The sequence below is a fragment of the Vanellus vanellus genome (assembly GCF_965231255.1).
Source record: "Vanellus vanellus genome assembly, chromosome: 6".
NCBI classification, from domain to species: Eukaryota; Metazoa; Chordata; class Aves; order Charadriiformes; family Charadriidae; genus Vanellus; species Vanellus vanellus.
Window position 1 is genome coordinate 56266684 of NC_138911.1, and position 21233 is coordinate 56287916.

The window sequence follows — 21233 nt, forward strand, 5'->3', positions numbered from 1 at the left end:
GTTAAATTGAATGAACTTGTCATATTTTAATGGCATTCTGCTTTCTTCTGAATCTGCTAACTTAAAAATAATTTTTACTTTTGATCCCATGCATTTTATCTGAAAAATATAATAAATTTATCCCAGTAAGAAGTCTTGAAATTAAAATCCTGCCCTACCAATGACCAGAGCATTTTCAGATGCAGTGTTTTTTGTGAGGAAAGATGGGAAGTCAGTGCTTGGTCTGCTTTCTCATTTCCAACTGTGTCGCATCGCTCATACATGTTTCTCTTCTATTTTGGAAACTAGCGCTACAAGCATCTATAATTTTTCATGTTTGGTATACTCCAGGATAGTACTAATGGTCAAGTGTTTAGTGATTACAATCCAAGTTCTTTTTTCCAAGGAGTCTTAGGCATTAAGTACAGACTGGACTTGATAGGTTTTTTGTATAAGCATGAGTACTTGAGAGGAGCACTGTAGTTCTTTTCTCTATACATTTATTTTGATGAATGCAATTTCATCAATACAATCCCTTATGGGTATTATTATATTGGTCTGAAACTACGTGTTGAAATCTATAATAAATAAATAACTTTAATAAAATTAAGACATAAAAATGGATAAATAATTTATTAACTAAATCATGATCTTAATACCTCTTCCCACAAAAATGATAAAGTATTTCAGTATAAGGAGCTTCAAACCAGAATAACTACTACTCTAGAATCTTTTGCATCAATGCAGCATAAAGATGTGCAATGTGTATGTGCCCCATAAATCCTAGGGCTGCAGCACACAAAGAATTTACCATGGTTTAACAATTTCCTGATGCTTGGCTGACCCTAACAGCTAGCAGGGTTTAGTAAGAAAAGACATCCCTTTGGGCTAAGAGCAAGGACTTTCTCACTCCCTGCACTTCATCTAGAACATTGTAACCTGGTACCTTACTGTGTTGCTCAATTCTGTGCTCGGGCAATTACTCAACTTCAGCTTACTTGAGAGTTTTTCTCTTTACGTAGAAAATCAGGCCCTCCAGTGTACCAATTTTTAATTTCTGTGGAGTCCGCAGAGTAAAATTAAGTTTCACATACTTTATGGGGCTTGGAGCTTTTTATTTTGGTAATAAGTCTCTACATTTATGTTTAGAAATTCACTATATATGGATGCACTTCCATATTCCCTTATTTCTTACGTGGAAGTAATACCCGTCAGCTGAGACGTAAAGGTGTCGTTCTAGGCTTCTTACAGCACTAATCTAAATGTGACCCTTTGCACAATGCAGTATGATTCGCCTCTGTTATAGATTAGATATAGATATATAGATATATAGATATAGATTAGAACAAAAGCAGCTGAACTGAAGCACCCAGGGAGTTGCAGTGTCATTGCTTCTTCAGGGATTGCCTTTCTTGACCAGTGATTTTTAAGTGAGAGGAAATTATTGAACAACACGTAAACATTGAACCTGCTCATATTAACACTTCTCTCTGCAAATGTAATTCCATTCCTCTGTTTTTAAGTAGTTTAATGAGTTTTTAAGTAATTCATCAAGCAAAACATAAAAAGAATTTGACTGTTTTTGGTGAGGTGGTGCACAGAAACAAGCAGATCTTTGTAATCTCCCCTATTGTTCTCTTTACTTTGACAGGTTAGCTTTGAAATCTTGCAGGGCTCTCCTCAGTATGTGCTGAAAAGAAAAGCAGAAACTATTAACAATGGCCTTCAAGCTATTGAAAAGATGTTACAACACAAGAGTGAAAACATTGCAAAAGCCAAAGAAGTTCAGAAGGTAATCTTGCAAAAAAAAAACTTTATGGGTGTCAAAAGATTTTTGGTTATTTCTACAGAGCCTGGTTTAGTGGGAGTGTAAAGTGGCCCTCAATTCATTTTATGTCTGTAAAAGGAGAAGAACAAGCAAGCATTTAGCTGGTGAATATTTACCAATTCTTTCTCACAGGAAAATACGTATTTTTTTTAACTGAGAGTCACACCAGTAGATGTAGAATGTTCTGTTCTTGTCATATCAGTTCCAAAATCTTTGCAATTCCACATGCCCCACATGAAGAACAAATAACTCTGCTGTTATCTTTGAGCCTGACCTTATATTTCATTTCCCCTCTCTCCACATGCAGCAAATCTGGGATATGCTGGACCTTTGGCATTACAAACTCAATGAACTGGATGCAGAGGTGCATGATATAGTAGAGCAGGATTCCTGCCACGCACAGGAGTTGATGGATATCTTAGTGACCCCCCTTCAGCAGTACCAACAGGTCTCGCAACTTGCCGAGCGCAGAACTGCCATTTTAAACAAGGTAGATGTGAGCGTAAAAGTTTTTAAAAAATTACGTCTTATAAAAAAAATGAAATAAAGGCTTTGCATAAAACATCATCAAAGGCTCTCAAATGAATAAAGAATCAAAAGCTTGCTATAGGTGCACTGGCTTATTGTAGCTAAGAGTTTCTGGAGTGGCAAACATCTCCTCCAGCTGCTACCCCAAAGGACTGGCTCTGCATCATGGTTGACGGGGGTTGGCATGGGGAATTCATGCCCCTGGATGGGCGATGATGGTTCTCTGCTAATGAGCTATCTATTAAAGCAACATTGCCATATAAATTGCAACAACACTCCTGTGAAATGTAAGCACGTTAAGCACCAACGTTACCTTAGATTAGAGGAGGTAGCTTGAAACCATGAAACTGTTTCAGAAAAGTTATGGTCTTTATTTCACCATACTGATTTAACTGACCTTGATGAAAATGCATCCTGTTTTGTTCTAATCTTGTCCAGATGCATTTATCCTATACAGTGAATGGAAATGCATTTGTGCCTTTTTGTAAAATCCTGTAATTTCTTAGGCTGCCAACAAGATGGAAGAATATGATGAACTCTTGAAGAATGTGAAAGTTTGGATAGAAAACACCAACTGTTTGCTAAGAGCAGATGCTCAAAATGATTCTGCAAAAAGCTTACGCAAACATACTGATGACCTTCAGGTAAGTGTTAATGCAGATATACGGTCTTGTTAGAACTGGTTGCTCTGCACAGACACAATTTTGCATTCTTAAGTCTTACTGACATAAATAATTCACCGTTTTCAGTAAATCCTTTAAGTGAAAAATAGTTATAGTTGACACTCATGAAATATAGATACTTTTCATTGTTGGACACATCTATCTTGTGAAAGTGCTGAACTGTAGTACATCTATCTTCCAAAAATGTGTGATTGTCTTCTGTTACTCTACTGTGTGGCTATAACCAGTTTTTACTGCCTGAATATATAAGGTTCTTTCTGTATTGTATGTATATGATCCAAAAAGGGTAAAGTGGTATTTTGATGTCTGTGTGTTAGATGGAAACTTTGAAGTGAATTGTGGTTTGGAAGGCAGTTATCACTGTATCTTGAAGGTAATTCTGATCAGAAATTTCAAGAATCAAATGTTGTTAATATTACAGGGAAGGTCGGGGCCAGGTAAGTGCCAAGAGGATTTCTGGCAATTTCATATTTGAATTTTCTATACATCTGCTCTTTGGTTTAGGCCAAGAGAGAAAGTTGGTGCTCTGAACATCGATTTTTTTTTTTATTAAAACTAGTAAGAATTCCTTACAAGTAGCTGACTGCTCTGGGCTGATACATTACAGAGCACGAAGCCACAATGGGGAGAGACTGTGATTTCCGAAATCCGTTAACATTTTTGTGACAAAAGCTTATTGTCTCTTGCATTTGCGATTTGCAGTGTTTTATGTGTTCTGGGCTGGGAAACGAGTGGATTTGGAAATGCATCCAAGGCTTGCGTTAGAGTTGATACGTGCATTCAGTCCTTTCCTTCAAATGCCACAGAGACAAGTGGATCACATGCATTTCTTGCAACCCTCACTGTTCTTCATGAAGACAGCCACTGTAATTAATCCAAAAGCTCATCCAGTTACCTGCAGGAGATGGGAAGAATCTTCCCATCATGCACAACTGGCCAGATATTTTCTGGAGCATTTTGTTACGTCAGCTGTCTACAGGCTGGTGTGCAGAAAACCCTTTTCAGGTGTCTGGCTGACATGTCTTGTTCATGTACTTGGGGTCAGCCTGACTGTGGCAGAGGAGCTGGAGAGGAATCTTCACCAGGATCTCATACTTTTCGTTTTTTGGGGTGGGACCTCTCTCTCAGTTCGAATCTTCCTCTTCATGCCTTTTGTTATGCTTATGTAGGCTTATTTTATCTAACTGATTCCCTTAAAATCATGGCATCAGTCTGTCAGTTTTCTGCATGCAGGATGCAGCAATTCAGTTCCCTTGGGACTGAAGCGTTTTAGTCTGAACTAAGCTTTTGGGAATATATACAATGGTCAGTGACATATGGAAATTAAAAGTGGTTCCTTCTGGTCCTGACCTCTCTGAAATTTTCACGTTCACCACTGATGGATCAAACTAAGCTCTTATTTTGTCTCCAGATGGCTTTAGAAGACTCAGAGCAAAAGCAGAATCTTCTACACAGTGTTTACTTGGAGCTGGAGGAGCTAACACCAGTCTTTGAAACAGACAGTGTAATGCAACAGCTAAATGAAATAGATGATCAAGTAGCAACTTTACAGCATGAGATAGCAGAGATTCTTCCACAGATCCAGCAGGTGGCTGATGTAAGTTTGGATCATCTATAAGTGCCTTTTGTCAGAGCTTCATCATATGTTATGAAATACAGCTTATATTGTGTGCATAGACAAAAGGTGTGCTGTTTTAGTAGGTGTGTCAAATGAGGTAATTAACTGTTTGGGACACAAACAGTCAGAAGTTGATTGGTATCTAATTAAGCTGTAAAGCTCAGATGTATTGATGAAACTCCTTGTTTAGGAGGAGAAATGCAGAGCTTGTTGACTGGCAAATTAAAAGGGCTTATCTTGCTGGAGGGTAGGGCTCCTATTCAGAGGTACCTGGACAGGCTGGAGAAGTGGGCTGACAGAAACCTCAAGAAGTTCAACAGAGGCAAATGCAAAGTCCTGCACTCATGACTGAACATGTCCAAATACCCATACAGGCTGGGGGACAACCAGCTGGAAAGCAGCTTTACCAAAAGGGCCAGTGGTCCCGGTAGACAAGTTGACCATGACATGGCAGCATGGCCTTGCAACAAAGCAGCCAAAACCAGTGTCCTGGACTGCCTGAGCAAGAGCGTAGCCAGGAGGTCCATGGGAGTAATCTTTCTTTTGGGCTTCTATGGGTGCTGTGGCCAGTTTTCGGTTTCCCAGTGTAAGAAAGACATAGACATACCTGGAGTGAGTCCAGGAGGGCCGGCAAGGTGGTCAGGGGGCTGTAGCACAGGGTGTAGGAGGAAAGGCTGGGAAACCTGGGTCAGTTCCACCTGGAGAAGAGACATATGGGGGTGGGGAGGTGGGTATTACTGCTGTCTACTGCTACATAATGGGAGAATATAGATAAGATAGAGCAAGATTTTTCTTGGGGTATGCAGAGAAAAGATGAGCAGTAACAGACCCAAATTATAACACAGGAAATTCCATCTACATATTAGGAAGGTTTGTTGGTTTGGTTTTTTTTTGCATGAGATTGGTCAAGCAACAGATCAGGGGCCCAAAGTGGGGGTAGAATCCCCATCACAGGAGATACCCAAATCTCAACAGGATCAGGCCCAAGTGACCTGCTCTGCTGTGCACCAGAGACCTCCTGAGGTCCCTCCCAACCTAATTTATTCTGTGACTCTTTCTCAATGAGAGTTCACAAGCAGCTGTACTGTGCGTGGATCCATTTTCCATCTGACATAGGACTCTTGATATAGAAAGCTTCAACAGTGTAAGTAGACCAGTTTCCTCTGCTGATAACTATCACCACTGGAAAATTTTCTTGTCACTACTGGTAATTTATAATGTGACTTTTCAAGGATATTTCCATTCTGTATTCAGGCATTAAAACACACCAGGTGACCTTAGGTAGTTAATTCCTCCAGAAGTTATGATACGTAATTTATAACACATAGCCTTTGATTGGTAGCATTCATTAATGTATCCTGCATATGCTGCACTTGTTTTTCAGTATTTCTTTTTAAATTTAAGTGAACGGCAGAAATGCAAGCTGGCTTTGGTATTTGTACTATTTACAAATACTCTCTTTGTTCCCAAAATTTAGGAATTGGATGCTATTGAATCTCATGTGAAAGTGTTTGAGAAGGACATTGCCAAAATGAAGACAATCCTATCATCAGAAGATCTGTTAGAATTTTCTCCTAAAGACCAGCTTAAACATGGACAGGTCTGTGAAAACTCCTATGTAGGCTTTTTCCCTATGTATTTATGCATAAGTTAGCATAAATATGCTTTCCTAAGCATAAGGCTGTTTTGTGACTGCTACCTACCATGAACAAGATTTTAGTATATGACTTTGAAATGTTATTATCACACAAATTCTAATTCTTGGGTCAAAAAATGAAAGTATTATTTCAGTCATGATTTCAGCTACATGTTTCTACAGTAGCAAGTAGTACAATCCAAGAGGAGCATATTGGTAGGGCAAAACAGTTGTGCAGAGGACCTGATATCTGTGTTGTATGTGTCTTGGGGGCTCAAGTATGTAACTTAAACACATGTTGTCAAATATAGCTGCCAAATTTGAGTGTCTCCATCTTTGTAAAGTTCATGGCCTGACTTTCAGACACACTTGCTGCACATCACTCTACTTGGCATCAAACAGTAAGTAATCTGAAAGTCTGAAAATCAGGCCCTATTTTTCCAAAAATGGAAGCAAAATTTAGCAGGTTTCTGAAAACGTAGGCTGGAGTGACTTGCCTTAAACCCATTTTGTCATGCAGGGACTTCACTGCAAAGATACCTCGGCCAGATGGTTTTCCTTCCTCTGCTTGAGTGAAGTAAAGCAAAGCGTTATGGTATCTTTTCTTTTATACCACATGCAGTCCACATTGTTAGCTGACTGAAATGCAAAAAGCATGGGTTCAGTTTCAGGGGAGGGATAAAAATGTCATCATACTTCTCATAGCTTTGTTATCCAGAGAACAATTTTGTAATTGCTACATTATATGGAAAAACTAAAGTAATATTTCTTCTGGAAAATGATATTCACCTACTTCCTCATGTTAAATTGAAGCCTGGATAGTACACTAATAAAACATTCCTGATACGGGCTGATTATGAATGAAAGAATAAGCATCTCTATTCCAACTGTGGTCTTTTAAAATGAAATATCCTTCGGGGGAATTTAAGAAAAATATTAGTAATTAAAAGGTTTGTATTTTTTTTTTGTTCTGAAGAGCCCAGCTGAATGAGGTCTCAGTAGGATTTTGTATTTTTTTAGCAGAACCAAGTTGTGAGTTGCTATTGCTATTCTGTCTCGCGTAAGTTGATCACCGAGTCTTCCATAAAACATGTATTGTGGTATGAAACTACACGTTTCTGTTCATCCAAAACTGATAAAGGTGATTGTAAACTGTGCATCCGCTTTGGGTGTTGCAATATGAAATGCTGACTTTGACAGGAAAGCCATCTTCAGAGGTTTCTGCTGGCTTCCATCCCAAATCATCATCTCAGCTATGTTGATAAGACTGTTTATAGGACCATGATAAAAGGCTAGCTTTAACATAGGATATTTCGTGGCTGGTTTGCAGCACAAAAAAGAAAAACCACAGTCAGCTAGAGTGACATCAAAGAGTTTGCATCAGCTTTTTAACTGTTTTCACTGCCAAAGATGCGTCACTTTGACGTGACGTGCTTAGTAAATAGTAACTAATCTGAATGTGACCCTTTTTTTGTCACTATGCAAATTTTATGTATGTATATGCAGAAAAAGCAGAATTGTAAATGTAGGTTATATCTTCATCTTGCTTTCTACCACCTCACCATGGTTATTCACTTGTTCAAAGATTAAAATACTCTTCCTTCTTAAATGGGAAACTCACCAAAGAGAACTTTTGCACATCATGACAGTAGTATAAATGTTCAGTGTTGATTTTTCCAACTCCGTATCACATCTGTCATCTATCCTGTATCCTAATAGGTTATACTTGACCACGTTGGTCCCATGCAGAAGACCATTGTTCATATACAGTCCTATGAAGAAGCACTTCAGCTACCAGGGGTGAAAATGCAACCTTTCTCAGTCTTCCAAAGAGCAAGACAACTCTTGAGAGAAATGAAAAAATTAGAAAAAATTACTAAGGAACAAAATGTCCTACTGGAGGTAATTGGTGGTTTTGTGGTGTTTTTTTTTTTTTTACTGTCACCTAAACCACCTTTGTTTTATAATAATTTTGATCACTAGACAATATTGTTTTCATAGGCATATAGTACACTTACTACATCTTCTATGTAATGGTTTGAGGATTTGTTTTGTTCTTTTTTTCTGTGTAATTGGATACTAAAACAAGGCACACTGGGTAGTCCTGAAATTCGTTTCAGTTTTCCAATTCAGTCACAGTTGACACCGTGTGTTGTGGCATATTGTAGAAGAAATGAACGCCCAAGTGTCTTATGATCCAGGTTTGCACAACTGATGATTGAAGACCAGTGTGATATGCAGGTGCACACATCTGCAACGTTCAAGTCCTTAGACTTGAACATGGAAATTCTTTTTTGACAGCTATTAGATAGAAATTGCTGACAAGTAATAGTGGAAAGTCTTTTACTAAAGATGACCTTCCCAAATCAGTGAGGCAGGAAAGTGACCCTACCACTGTTGCTTGGTTAATTCATTGTTTTGAGGCAGGAAAGGGACCACTTTCTACCGCTGTTGCTTGGTTAATTCGTTGTTTTGAGGCAAACCAACTCCTGCCCTCAGAAGGTCCCATGCAAGGACGTGTCTGCATAAGTGAACATGTGATGAGGGCTTGGAGGTCCTGTTGGCCAGACCAGGTTTGGAAACAGAACTGATATAAAAGCATCGGTGTGACACAGCTGTACGAGAAGGCAGTGCTGGCAGGTCAGTGAGCGTTAACTCATGGGTGGTAAAGGTTATGAAACAGCTATGCTGGCTCCAAACCTGAAGTAGTATCTCTGCAGCACTTTGCTGAGGAATGTGGTTGTACCACCTCAGGAATGTTTTAACACAGGGGTATCCAGGTCATGCTCCATTGTCCAGCGTAGTTATACTTGGATCCAACCTGGAGATTGGTTATGCATGTTCCCACATCAGCAAAGGTATGCAAATTTTCATTTGACCCATCCATTTCTGGGCAGGATGATAGCAGCACCTAGAAAAATGAAATGGTACTTTGCAGATTTTGTTTTCTAAACCTATTACAGTAAAGCAGACTGATTTGGAACATCTCAGCCATGCTTTAGAACAATGCTCAACAATGGGTTAGAACATTTTCAACCACCTCAACATCTGCTGGAAAAGTAGCACTGTGAGCGGTAGGCAATCCAGGAGACTCCTGGAATGCATGAAGGATAACTTCTTAAGCCAGGTAATAGGCAGCCCCACCAGAGGGGATGTGACACTGGACCTGATGGTCACCAATGCAAGTGAGCGAACTGGTGACAACAGGATTGGAGGCAGCCTGGGCTGCAGTGATCACGCATTGGTGGAGGTCACAGTCCTGAGGGATATGGGTCAGGCAAAGAATAAAATCAGCACCCTGGATTTTAGGAAAGCAAAATTCCAGTTCTTCAAGGAGTTAGTGAAGAGGACCCCCATCGAGTGCACCCTCAGCAAGTTTGCAGACAACACAAAGCTCAGTGGTGTGGTTGACACACGTGAGGGATGGGATGCCATCCAGAGGGCCCTGGACAAGCTGGAGAAGGGAACCCGTGTGAACGTCATGAGGTTCAACAAGGCCAAATGGAAGGTCCTGCACCTGGGTTGGGGTAAACCTTGGTATCAATACAGGCTGGGGGATGAGTGGATTGAGAGCAGCCCTGCAGAGAAGTACTTGGGGGTAGTGGTGGATGAAAAGCTGGCCATGAGCTGACAATGTGTGCTCACAGGCCAGAAGGCCAGCCATATTCTGGGCTGCATCAAAAGAAGCGTGGCTAGCAGGTCGAGGGAGGTGGTTCTGCCCCTCTACTCCTCTCTGGTGAGACCCCACCTGGAGTACTGCATCCAGCTCTGGAAGCCCCAACGTAAGAAAGAGATGGAGCTGTTGGAGCAGGTGCAGGAGGGCCACAAAAATGATCAGAGGGCTGGAGCACTCTCCTGTGAGGACAGACTGCGAGAGTTGGGGTGGTTCATCCTGAGGAAGAGAAGGCTCTGGGGAGACCTTATTGCAGCCTTTGAATACTTAAAGGGGGTTTATAAGAAAGGCGGGGACAGACTTTTTAGTAGGGCCTGTTGTGATAGGACAAGGGCTGATGGTTTTAAACTAAATGAGGGTATATTTATACTAGGTATAAGGAAGAAATGTTTTACAATGAGAGCGATGAAATGCTGGCACAGGTTGCCCAGAGAGGTGGTAGATGCCCCATCCCTTGAAACATTCAAGGTCAGGTTGAATGGGGCTCTGAGCAACCTGATCTAGTTGAAGATGTCCCTGCCTATGGCAGGGTGGTTGGACTAGGTGACCTTTAAAGGTCCCTTCCAACCCAAACTGTACTGTGATTCAGTGATTCTGTATAACTTTTTACTGGGCATTTTGGAGGCCAGGTGGACACAAGCGGCAGCTAAACCATGAATGTCCATCTCTGATTTTCAGGTTGTGGAATTAAGAGCACCACACCAAGAGAAGAACTCAAACATGCTACATGGCTAATGCATGCTTGGAGTTTGGAGAAAAAAAATGTCTATGTGAAATCCTTATGATCCTTTTTTTTTCGTCCATACAATTTCTTATGTCTGAAAAATAGATGTGGTAAAATGTACATTTTTCAGAGAGTTACCAGATTAAATACTTGAGAATTTTCAAAACACTTTTAAACCGTCAGAAACAGGGTGCTTTGCAATTATAAAGTGTTATCATGAGACTTCTAACTGATTAATGTGGAGCTTTAGGTCAAGGTTTAGATTTTTCTCCTTTTTGAAACAGCTGTGACTTTTTTTGCTCAGCATTTGCCTTTATCTTATAGGCATCCAACAATCTGTAGCTGAATGAAATTTCTTTGTGAGAAAACAGATTGGAAAAATTGCAATTCTTGGTGGCTGGGATATCAAACTGTGCAAAAAAGATTTTTCAGTCCTGTTGAATTGGTTGAAAGTAGCAGTGCTACAATACAAGTCTAGCACCAGCTAAGACATAACAAAGGATAAAGCTATTAAAGGATGGCATTTTGAGTGCTGCATTAGAAAGGTAGTAAGTATCCTGATAGAGAGGACAGCGAATGGGAGGCAAGCTTCCTGTACAAATATGTACATAGTTATTTTTTTCCTGAGGATTAGTTTTGAAATTTTAGTGTTTGGGTGTGTTTGCTCATATTTTGCTATCTGTGATGGAAGCACTAGTAACTTCTGTACACTTAAGTTACAGTGTAACACCTGGAAAAGTATAACAGAAACAACACCTGTAATAGTGTAGATGCTTTGAGGCAGGATTTTAGGTGACTTAGATCTGTGTTGAATGTTGCCCTTTGCTTTTTGTTATTGCTGGTCAAGTACCACACCTATCGCTACCTAAGTAACGTCATCAGGAAGAGGAGTTGGAAGCCACAACGGCTTCTACTGGTTTTCTGTGCAAGAGAATGGCAGTATTTGCATATCTGATGATTTACTGCTCATTTTTAGTAAGCTCTTCCATAGCAAATAGATGCCTGCCTGCACCTACACTATGGGCAGGTGGACCTTTTCCATGGGTGGGTCTTCTACTATTAGCACAATATAAAAAGTAAAGAGCAAATGTTAAGCAGGAAATAACTCAAAAGAAAGGCAACACTTCTAGGAAGAGACACAGTACCCCATATATGGCAAAATTTATGTTATAGTAGGAAAAGGATAAAATAAGAATTTTGCCCCTCAGTGGGAGGCAGGGAACAGATTTATCTTCAAGCAAGTGGCTATATTCACATATTGGCCTGGGACAGAAAACATTGGAGTCTGTATACAAAATATTCATATTCTTTAGTTAGTCAAGGAAATTTGAGGTAGTATGCATTTTACCTATTACTAGCAGTCATTTTCATGTGGAAGTGAAGACAGAATCTCCCTCTTAGAAGGACTTTTAGTTCCTCATTAAAACTGAGCAGGAGAAAACCTACTCTTTTTTTCCTCCTCTGATTCTTTAGTTATGGCATTAAGATTATAGGCCACAATTAAATATCTTCCTCTGCAATTTGGCTTTTTTTTTTTCTAAGGGGGAAATATTATTTCTTTCTTTGAAAAATCTGTAAGTAAAACCAAAATAAATAATCATTTAGAACCTTATTAGTTTGCATTTTATTGAGAGGGAACGCTACGGTGAAGAAGTAACTGAAGAAACGGCACTGTTACTGTCACAATGCAGGAGAGACTCTGCATTGACAGGCAGAGTCTGTGCATGCTTTGCAGAGAGATTTTTCGACCTGTCAGGCTGTTCAGGTGCTGTTCAAGCCTGTGGTCAGTAGGCTGCATTTTCTTCGCTACCTTTTGCAGACACCTGAAGAACAATCCTTATACGTTCTTTGGTTCTCAGCCTACAGGTTGGAAAACACAGAGCCACCAAATGTTCTGTAAATTAAATGTTTTCACAAAATATTCTTATTTGTAGATGACAATTTCTTAATTACCTGAGACATCGTGACAGGCTGTGGCTGACAAACGTGAGCAATGTGTGTGGGGAGACTGCCGATTTCTGCATGAACAGTAAAACATGGGGGTTGAGGAGATTTTGCTGTCACTGTCAAATGAGTAAAAGTTTATGTGGCTGTTTAGAACATATAATATGTTTTGCTATAAGTCACCTAAGAAGAGGAAGCTCACACAAAGTGGAAATACTTCTCATTGTTATAGGAAGTATTCAAATTGTCAGATACTGTGGTTGGCTTGTCCTCTGAGCTGCAGTGTCTGCCTGGTGTACAGCACAGTTCATTTTTTGATCAGTGCAGAACTTGCTGGCAGTAAAGACCTGAGCACCAATAAGAAGCAGGTAGGCTTTCTAACTTGATATGAAACCCTGCAATTTCTCTCTTTTTTTTTTTTTCAACCTGTTCTAAATTGTAGTGAATGTGATTAAATATGCTCCATTTTCATTTCATAGCCAAATTTATAGCTCTGCTCTGGAGTAAGCAAAGATGTGCTCCTAAGCAGAATACCCCATCATACTTCGACTTATGGATAGAGTAGTTTGTTTGTCTTTAGCAAGTCAATAATAAACTTAGTGAGGAAAGGGTTATGCAAATTTAGCAGAACAAATAGAGTTTCTCTTACATTTAACTACAGATGCAAAGGAGGCTTCACTACTCTCCAGTACAAGTTTGTTGCATTACTGACTAGTCTGTTTCTGTACCATTCAATTCTGTAATTCAAAGTGGTTTATGAGGATTACTATTTCATAGGAAGCTGTAAAGAAAACAGAAGAATGCGAGCAAGAAATTGAAAAGTTGAAACAATTCTTAAAGAGCCACTTGGTTGAAATATCACATGAAGATCAATCACTGGCTCAGAAGACTCACTGTCCAGAGGTGGGTTTCATTGTTTTCTCTCTCATGTCTGTTACTTGTCCTGACTAACACTAATCATGACGACGCAGAGCACTGAGAAATAGCACTGTGCTTCCCCTCCCTGCCACAGTCAAGCAGGCAACTGAATGCCATAGTGTGACTGTGCATACATAAGCTGACATATACCAAGAAGTATTATAATTAATATTAGTTTACAAGTTGGATACATTTTTCATAGTATACTTCTTATTGACTTTGATGTGTCATTTGTACCTATATCAACTTCTAAGGGAAATTTAGAGTGCTTTTTTCATAACAGCTGACAGCTGTTTTGGTGAAACAATATGCAGCACTGATAGCTTGCCTGTGCTCAGCATCCTGCTAATGCTGCTGAGGAAGCAGCTTGGGATAGTGCATAAGGAGAGATCTGAGTCCATTTCTGATCACTGACCATGCAATGGTACTTTTGGCAATTCTGGTTAGGGTTAGATTCTTTAGGCTCCTTTCCTTGTCCTCACTGCCACACTGTGTTTTCATCAACTGATAAACGTGTTGTTTTTCTCCCTGCAGTCAGCTGCTTTCTGTAATGGATGAATTGATTATTTAATGCAAAAATAAGACGTGTTTTAAGGACAGCACTGCAGAAGTCAGGAACTGACTAATTAAGTGTAATAACTATTTATAAAGTGCCTCTGAAATGCTCAGCTTTTTGCAGTCAGTCACAATAAAGTTAATACACATACATTGTACTTGCCTAATAAGTATAATCACTCGGCAGGCTCCTAAGTACATAGCTGCTCTGCTTTCAGGTGGTTGGATGTTGGACGCTTGATGGTAGTGCTAAGCATGACTCATTTCCTGATTCTTACTTGTTTTTGTCTTTTGAGTGTAGGACTTTTTTTCTAAAACAAGAGCTGTTATACAAAACTGTTTCACAGTTGTAGCGTTTCATGAATAGAAATGGGCAATGGAATTGCCTGTCTTATTGAGGGGCTTCACATGAAGAAGTGATGTTAATAAAGATTTGGTTTCTGAGGAGGATGTGGCCAGTTAAGTTTGCAAAGCAGTAGATGGTAAATGTATGCTTTAAAGTCTCCTCCTGCAATGAAACAAACAAATACTGTTCTTAGTGGACATTTATAAAAATACGCCAAATTATCATGGATGGCTGTTTCTTCATTCCAATGACTTTTTCTTTCCTCTGCCTTTGAAAGGTTTTACCTTGTGTTTTTGAGTGTACAAAAGAAAAAACCTCCTTGTCTGAGCAGAGTTCCAATGTCCTTTGAAAATTTGCTGGAGTTCCTGCCTCCACCTTCCCCATCATGCAGCCACACGAGCGTTATTAACAGAAGAAGCTGTAGTCGAGACAGAACCAGCAGTCTTACTGCATTCATCCGTCACAGATTATTACTTGTGTAGCATTATTCACACTATGATAAAGCATACTGTTATTATCTCAAGCCTAGCATCAAAGCTTGTTCTGGTGTACTGAACCCAATGTGCAATGGGATATTTAGTCATGCTTCAGTTTTCTGAGCAAGCAACAATGCTTCAAAGAGCTTTAGCTTTCAGTCATGAAGTCAGTAGGATATTTTATTCCTTGCCCTGCTTTACTCTGTCATTTGTTGTGCCTTCTTTGCTCACCTGGAGACTGGTGGTAAGGAAAGGCACTAGCAGAAAGCTGTAAGGGCAGAACACCAGATAGGGCAGTAGTCACGGCCAGGGAGGAGACCGAGACAGATTTATTTCCCCCTTTGTTAGTGCAGAGTTACTTGGGTTACTGTTTAATCCCTGCAGAACATTAAATAATTTCCTTGTACTTTGCTGGGGGCTATTGGTCCCAATATCACATTCAAAAACATAGGATAGTTTTGTCCATAGCCATGTCACTAAAACCCACCAAATAGTTTATTTTTCCTTCTTTTAGGCCAGCTTCAGCAAAGAAGACTCAGCCTTGAGCTACCCTTATTGCTGTCTTTGCCTTCATCAAGGCTATCTCAAGTGTTTTGTGTCAGGTTTCCAGGGAAGGTAGTTGGAAGTAACATCACCTGTTCTGACACACAGAGTAATGTAACCCAACTGCATTCCCTCTCTCCTGAAGGAAACTCGTATCCCCATGGCTATGCAGGACCTAGTTAGAATTAGTTATCCAGCCTTTCACATTTCCTTCCAGACTACTAAGACCATTACAGGTGGCAAGTGCTGTCCTGAACAGAACCTGTTGCTGCTGTTTTGCATGTATCTGGACATCTCCTGCAGTGGCAATGGGAAACTGTCCCAATGCCCTGAAAAAGGAAAAAGGGCAAACAGCCCCAGTCCCAGTAAGATACATCACTGGTATCATCTGTTACATTACTGTTTGGTTAAGTAAGAAAAATGGATGCTTATAGATGTTGTTTCTCCTTAGGGAGAAATGGAAGCTGTAAAAGAAGAAATCATAAAGCTGTGCCAAAGAAAGGAAGATATCCTTACCGGGATGAAGAATTCAATGTCTGAGCTTCACCAGCGCTTACAGCAAGAAGTGCCTGAGTCAGGAGATGAACCCATAGCCTCTGTATTAGCACAAAGTGACTTGATTGGGACTGATATTTCTGGTCAGCAGGTAAGTGGAGCACCACGTTGTGATCCCTTACCCAAGAGCCAAAGAGGGAAGGTAAATAGCCCTTCTTCCTCCAGGAGGAGTGGCACATGAGAGAGGAGCACCCCTGCAGCTGTGAATCAATACTACTTCTCCTCCCTTTGTGCTTCCGAATGGTTCCAGAAGGACTGACCATGATGCATGTCTAGGAGAAAGCAGGAGAGAGGTGTTCCTCTGGTTATTTTTTAGCATGAGCAGATCCAACATGAAGTTTTAATCAAGCAATCAACATCAAAATGCTCGACATGTAGTTTTGTTGATAATCAATTGTTCTGGGATTTTTTGTAAGTTGTTTTCACGGAGCAAAATAAAATTTATCCTAATTATAATATAGCTGTGATGTTGAAATGTTACAGCATAAAGAAAAGTCCCAATTTTCAGAGGTGCTCAGTACCTGCAGTTTTCGATTACTTTAATGTAGGGTGGCAGCTGTTCAGTGCTTCTCCAGAAGTGGACCCCAAATGGTAACTTTCTTTTGGTTTACAGGCAGAAGAGAAGATGTTTTTACTGTTCTTGTCATGAATAATTGGGCTGTCTCTTTGTGTGTATTTTTGTAGTTGAAAAAAAGAGGAATGATGTCTCTTCTACCTTCTTTAGATGAAGAATCAGAAGACTGTTCTTTCCACAGTAAGGTGAGTTCAGTATGTATCTTATACATACAGCAGTATATGTAAGATAGAAGATTTTGCTAGAGGACAAATTATGAAAAATGTGTAAATCCAAAATACTTCAGGACAAATTGAAATATCTGTTATCACCCCAGGATACTAAGAAATTCCACTTGAGCCAGCGTACCAATATTACACAGCACATCATTCTGTGATGTGTGATCCCGCTTTTGGTGGGATTGTTTATACAGTAATACCCCCTTTATGGAAGTGCTAGTGGCAAAATATGGGCCTAAATGCCAATATTTATATGTGGAGGTGGGTTTCAGAGAGAATTGGATAGCTTTTGAAGTGCTAAAACTTAAAAGAAACAACCAAAATTATTTGCATGTCAGAGCTTAAGAAAGAAAGGGCATGATCAGACTACTTGGAATGAAGTTAAGACAGGAGAGATTTCTGGGAGCATGGGAGAAACTGGGAGACACTGCTCAACAGGTTGCTCTGAATCTGGGGAGTCTGAATGCCCAGGTGAACTGCAGAGGACCAAAGCTGGGACTAAGGGTTCATGATAAAGTTAATAGCTTTTGGAAAAAGAAAAACAAAATCCATGAAACTTTCTGCACGATTTTCTGCAGCCTAGGGACTAAACAAGATGTGTTTGAATTAAATCAGGAATGTGCAGAAGTGCTGGTGAGCTTGTAGCCTACCTATCCACTTGCACAGCAGTTCACAGACTGCCTAGGCTGGTTGGGACCAGCTTCTGTCATCTGCATCTCATGGAGGAGACTGTGGCCTCCATCAAGTTTTGAAGTCTCCATTTCTCTGAAGTCTTCTCTGTGGATATTAGCCTTTTTGCTGCATCCTTGCAACAAAAATCAAAAGGAAATGTGACAAAGAGGTGATAGAGTATTGGAGGAGTTGCTTTAGCCTAGTCAAGGATGACATTCCATGGCTAGACAGTGTGAAGAAGTCCAAACAGCTTTGATAGAGGTGGTATCTTACTACTCTGATCCAAGCACTTCAGTTTCAAGGTTTTGATTCTGCACCTTCGTTGGTGCAGTTTTCTTTACATACAGGACATTTTATGAGACAGAACAGGAGAAAGATTGTTACTTGTAATTTTTCAATTTTTTTAAATAGTGTGAAAAAATGAGGATACTCTTGAGGTCTCTGGAGAAAACTGTCAGTGTCATCCAGCTGCCATTCACCTTGCAGCAGAGCTATAGAGCAAGGGAAGAGGTGGGATTTGGGAAACACAATAAAGATAGATAAACAAGGCAGAAATAGAGTAAAGTGTTACTAAAGATTTGCAGTAACTTACATTGCCTGAAGGAATATCAGAGCTTCCTGTTCACAACCTAATGCTGAGCTGGTACTGCTTTCAAAGGGAAGTACAGCCACAGAGAAAGATGCAAGCTTTTGGCCTTCAGAAAGAGATGATGAAAGGCACAAGGAAGACAGTGCAACCTCCTGGTCTTCTGGTACCTTGTCAGATGGCATCGTTCAGGTAATGTGGTCCAGTTTATCTCCATGGGGATCGGAACTCATCTTTACAGAAAACAACTGCACAAGTCCTAGGTATTGCTGAAGTGTGCAAAGCAAGAGAACTGTAGAAATGCAGGATGTGATGGCCTTATTCAGATCCTCCATCTTCCATACCAACTAAATTTTGCCCTTTAAAATCTCTTTTCCTGTTGCGCATATTGGTTGGACTCAATGACCTTAAGGGTCTTTTCCAACCTGAATGATTCTATGATTCTATATTAATTTCTTCTAGCCTGACAAAACCCCCAAAGATAGAAATGCATGTCTGGAAGCAGCAAACCAGCCCCATCCTTAGAAACATTCAAGGTTAGGTTGGACAGGGCTCTGAGCAACCTGATCTAGTTGAAGATGTCCCTGCTCATTGCAGGGGGCTTGGACTAGATGACCTTTAAATGTCTCTTCCAACCCAAACTATTCTATGATTATAGGATTCTAATTTGTTTCACTAATTCCTGGAAAGGCTGTAAAATGTGCATTTTGTTGGGTGATGATTTTTGGAAGAGCTTCTCTTTGTACATGAGAAGATCAGCATCTAAGACACCCAGTTGGCTACAATTTTGGTGGCATTCTGTTCTTCATCGTGTTTTGATAAAGTTGTGACAGCTGCAATTGTTAGTATATCAATGTCACAGGCATAAGAGAACTTCTCTCTGTGAATACTCTTGGGCCAGGACCACTGTAAGTTGAGTGGCTGCTGCCCTTTGAGGCTTCTCTAGCACAACAAATACTTCTATTGTTGCTTCTCTGTCTACAGGATGCTGATGAGATAATGCGGTCACACAGTAAACATGGTGAGGAAACATCTATGCAAACTTTGCAGAGCACTGAAGACCCTGGCAGAGGTGATGGCAGTCAGGCTATGGTGAGTTTGAAGGTCTGAAGTGGGCTGAACAAGGTGACCTGAGCTTGTTGTATAATCTACCTAGCAGGCAGAGGCCCTGTTTTGTTACAGTTATGCTACTGGAGTTTGTTGCAGTATTTATTATATGGTAGGATACCTACAACCCTTTGTGGGCCCCTTCATATTGCTGCTTTGGGTGATAATAAACACATTTTGATTTGCTCGTTGGAAATGCAATTTACTATGGAACAAAATGGAGTATTTTCAGGAAGTAAGAATCTGGCGTTCATGCAGGTATGAATGGAGGGGTTCAAGTGATGTAAACACACATCAACTATGGGATTTTTAAGTGGCAGTTAAAGGAGAAGTTAAGGAGATTGACACTCCTATATGTTACTGCTTTGCAGAAGGGTATGCACAGGCTAAGGGAGGAGTGTGCAGCAGACTATAGGTTATAGACAAAAGAGAGCATGGAGGCAGACATGAATGCTCCAGGAAGGCCAGGAGCAGCAGACTGGTAGCAGAGCAGCCTCGGCTCTTCCTGAGTTTAAAACATGGAAGAAGACAGAATCCGTCATTGCCTGGGGCAGGAGCAGGCTCCTAGGTCACTTTGTCTCTCATTCCCCTGACTCATTCCATCATGCCTGACCTTTAATTTATAGTTGAAAAACCATAGCAAACTATTAAAACTCAGCCAGCAGCACAATATATTCTGTATTGATATTAAAGAAATTGCCTTCTGTGAGTGTGTTGTATATGATGTAATTGTACGTGTGATCTCCCTGTGTTTTTTCTCTCTGCTGCACTGTGATGCTGTTGGTTTCTGCGTGTACAGGACATGTCTAAGCTCCGTTTGTAGCCACAGGAGATGTAGTCACTGCAGTACCTAAGCACAGCACGCCGTTCAGCTGAGCTCGCACACTTGTCTGTGCTAGGCTGTGCCGAACCCCAGGCTGCACTGAGGAAATCTCCATTGAGGATAATGGGATTTTAGACACCTGTGTTCAAGGGACTTAACCTCCAGCTGAACATTTTGAGTTTCCAGGAGCCTTATAAGATGGCATATACCGCTGTGTTCTGTCAGCATCTTGCCCTCAGGGGCACCCATGACCTGTCAGACCCAGCGATAAACCAGTTCAGTGGAGTGCTTTCTTGAGGTGGACACAGTGGCTCTGTGGTCTATGGAGAGTGTCTTGTCAGGCTGTAAGCAAGGGTCCTTCTTTGCTCAAGCAGGCAGGTTTTTTAGAGGAGACCTCCTTCCTCAAAGGATACCGGACAGCTTTTTTGCTTGCAATATCTTTTCCACTTCAGTGTTGTGCTACGCTGTGACTTTTCCATACGCTACACAACTCCCTGTAGCAGAAGGGAGACATTTATTTTTATAAATGGTAAATCTATTTGTTTTCCCTAGACATGTGTGTATGTGTAGAGACTTATAAAGTTGATTATGTTCTCCATTTAGAGCTTAACTGCATGCTAAAATTAAACAATTCCTACTATCTTAGTGATTGCTAAATGATACCATTTCCTCCCTCTGGCATGTTGTCCCTCCCATGCAAACATACCTGCTTCCAAATTCAGTTATAGCAGACTAAAACACAATTTAGGATTCAGAGAAACATTTGAATTACTGGACAAGGAAGAAAAGACAGGTTATAGTTGTAGGTGACTCCCTTTGAAGGAGAACAGAGGGTCCAATATGATGGACAGACCCTCCTCTCAGGGAAGTCTGACTCCCTGGGACCCAGGTTAAGGACGTCACTAGGAAACTTCCTAGCCTGGTACGGCCTTTGGACTATTGCTATTCCATGTGGATGTCAATATAGCTGCAACACATAGTCCAAGGCCAATCAAAAGAGACTTCAGAGCCTTAGGACGATTGGTAAGGGAATCTGGGGCAAGGGCAATTTTTTTCCTCTATTCTTCCAGTTGTGGGCAGTGACACTGGAAGAAAAAGATGGACCCAGTTTATAAATACATGGTTCCGTGGCTGGTGTCACCACCACAGTTTTGGGTTTTTTGATAATAGGATAGCCTACAAGGCACCAGGCTTGCTGGCATCAGATGAGATTCACCTTTTACAAAGGGGAAAGAGGGTCTTTGCTC

General features: G+C 40.6%; 1 protein-coding gene across 1 annotated transcript in view; it reads left to right on the forward strand.

Annotated features, from left to right (window-relative positions):
- The window catches only part of SYNE2 (spectrin repeat containing nuclear envelope protein 2), a 207543-nt gene that overhangs the window by 106006 nt on the left and 80304 nt on the right, over nt 1-21233 (forward strand). The window contains 11 exon segments of the mRNA XM_082485681.1: nt 1631-1771; nt 2115-2297; nt 2842-2979; nt 4430-4615; nt 6114-6236; nt 7992-8174; nt 13391-13516; nt 15903-16097; nt 16691-16765; nt 18129-18248; nt 19041-19148. Of these exon segments, the coding sequence (XP_082341807.1) occupies nt 1631-1771; nt 2115-2297; nt 2842-2979; nt 4430-4615; nt 6114-6236; nt 7992-8174; nt 13391-13516; nt 15903-16097; nt 16691-16765; nt 18129-18248; nt 19041-19148 (1578 nt within the window).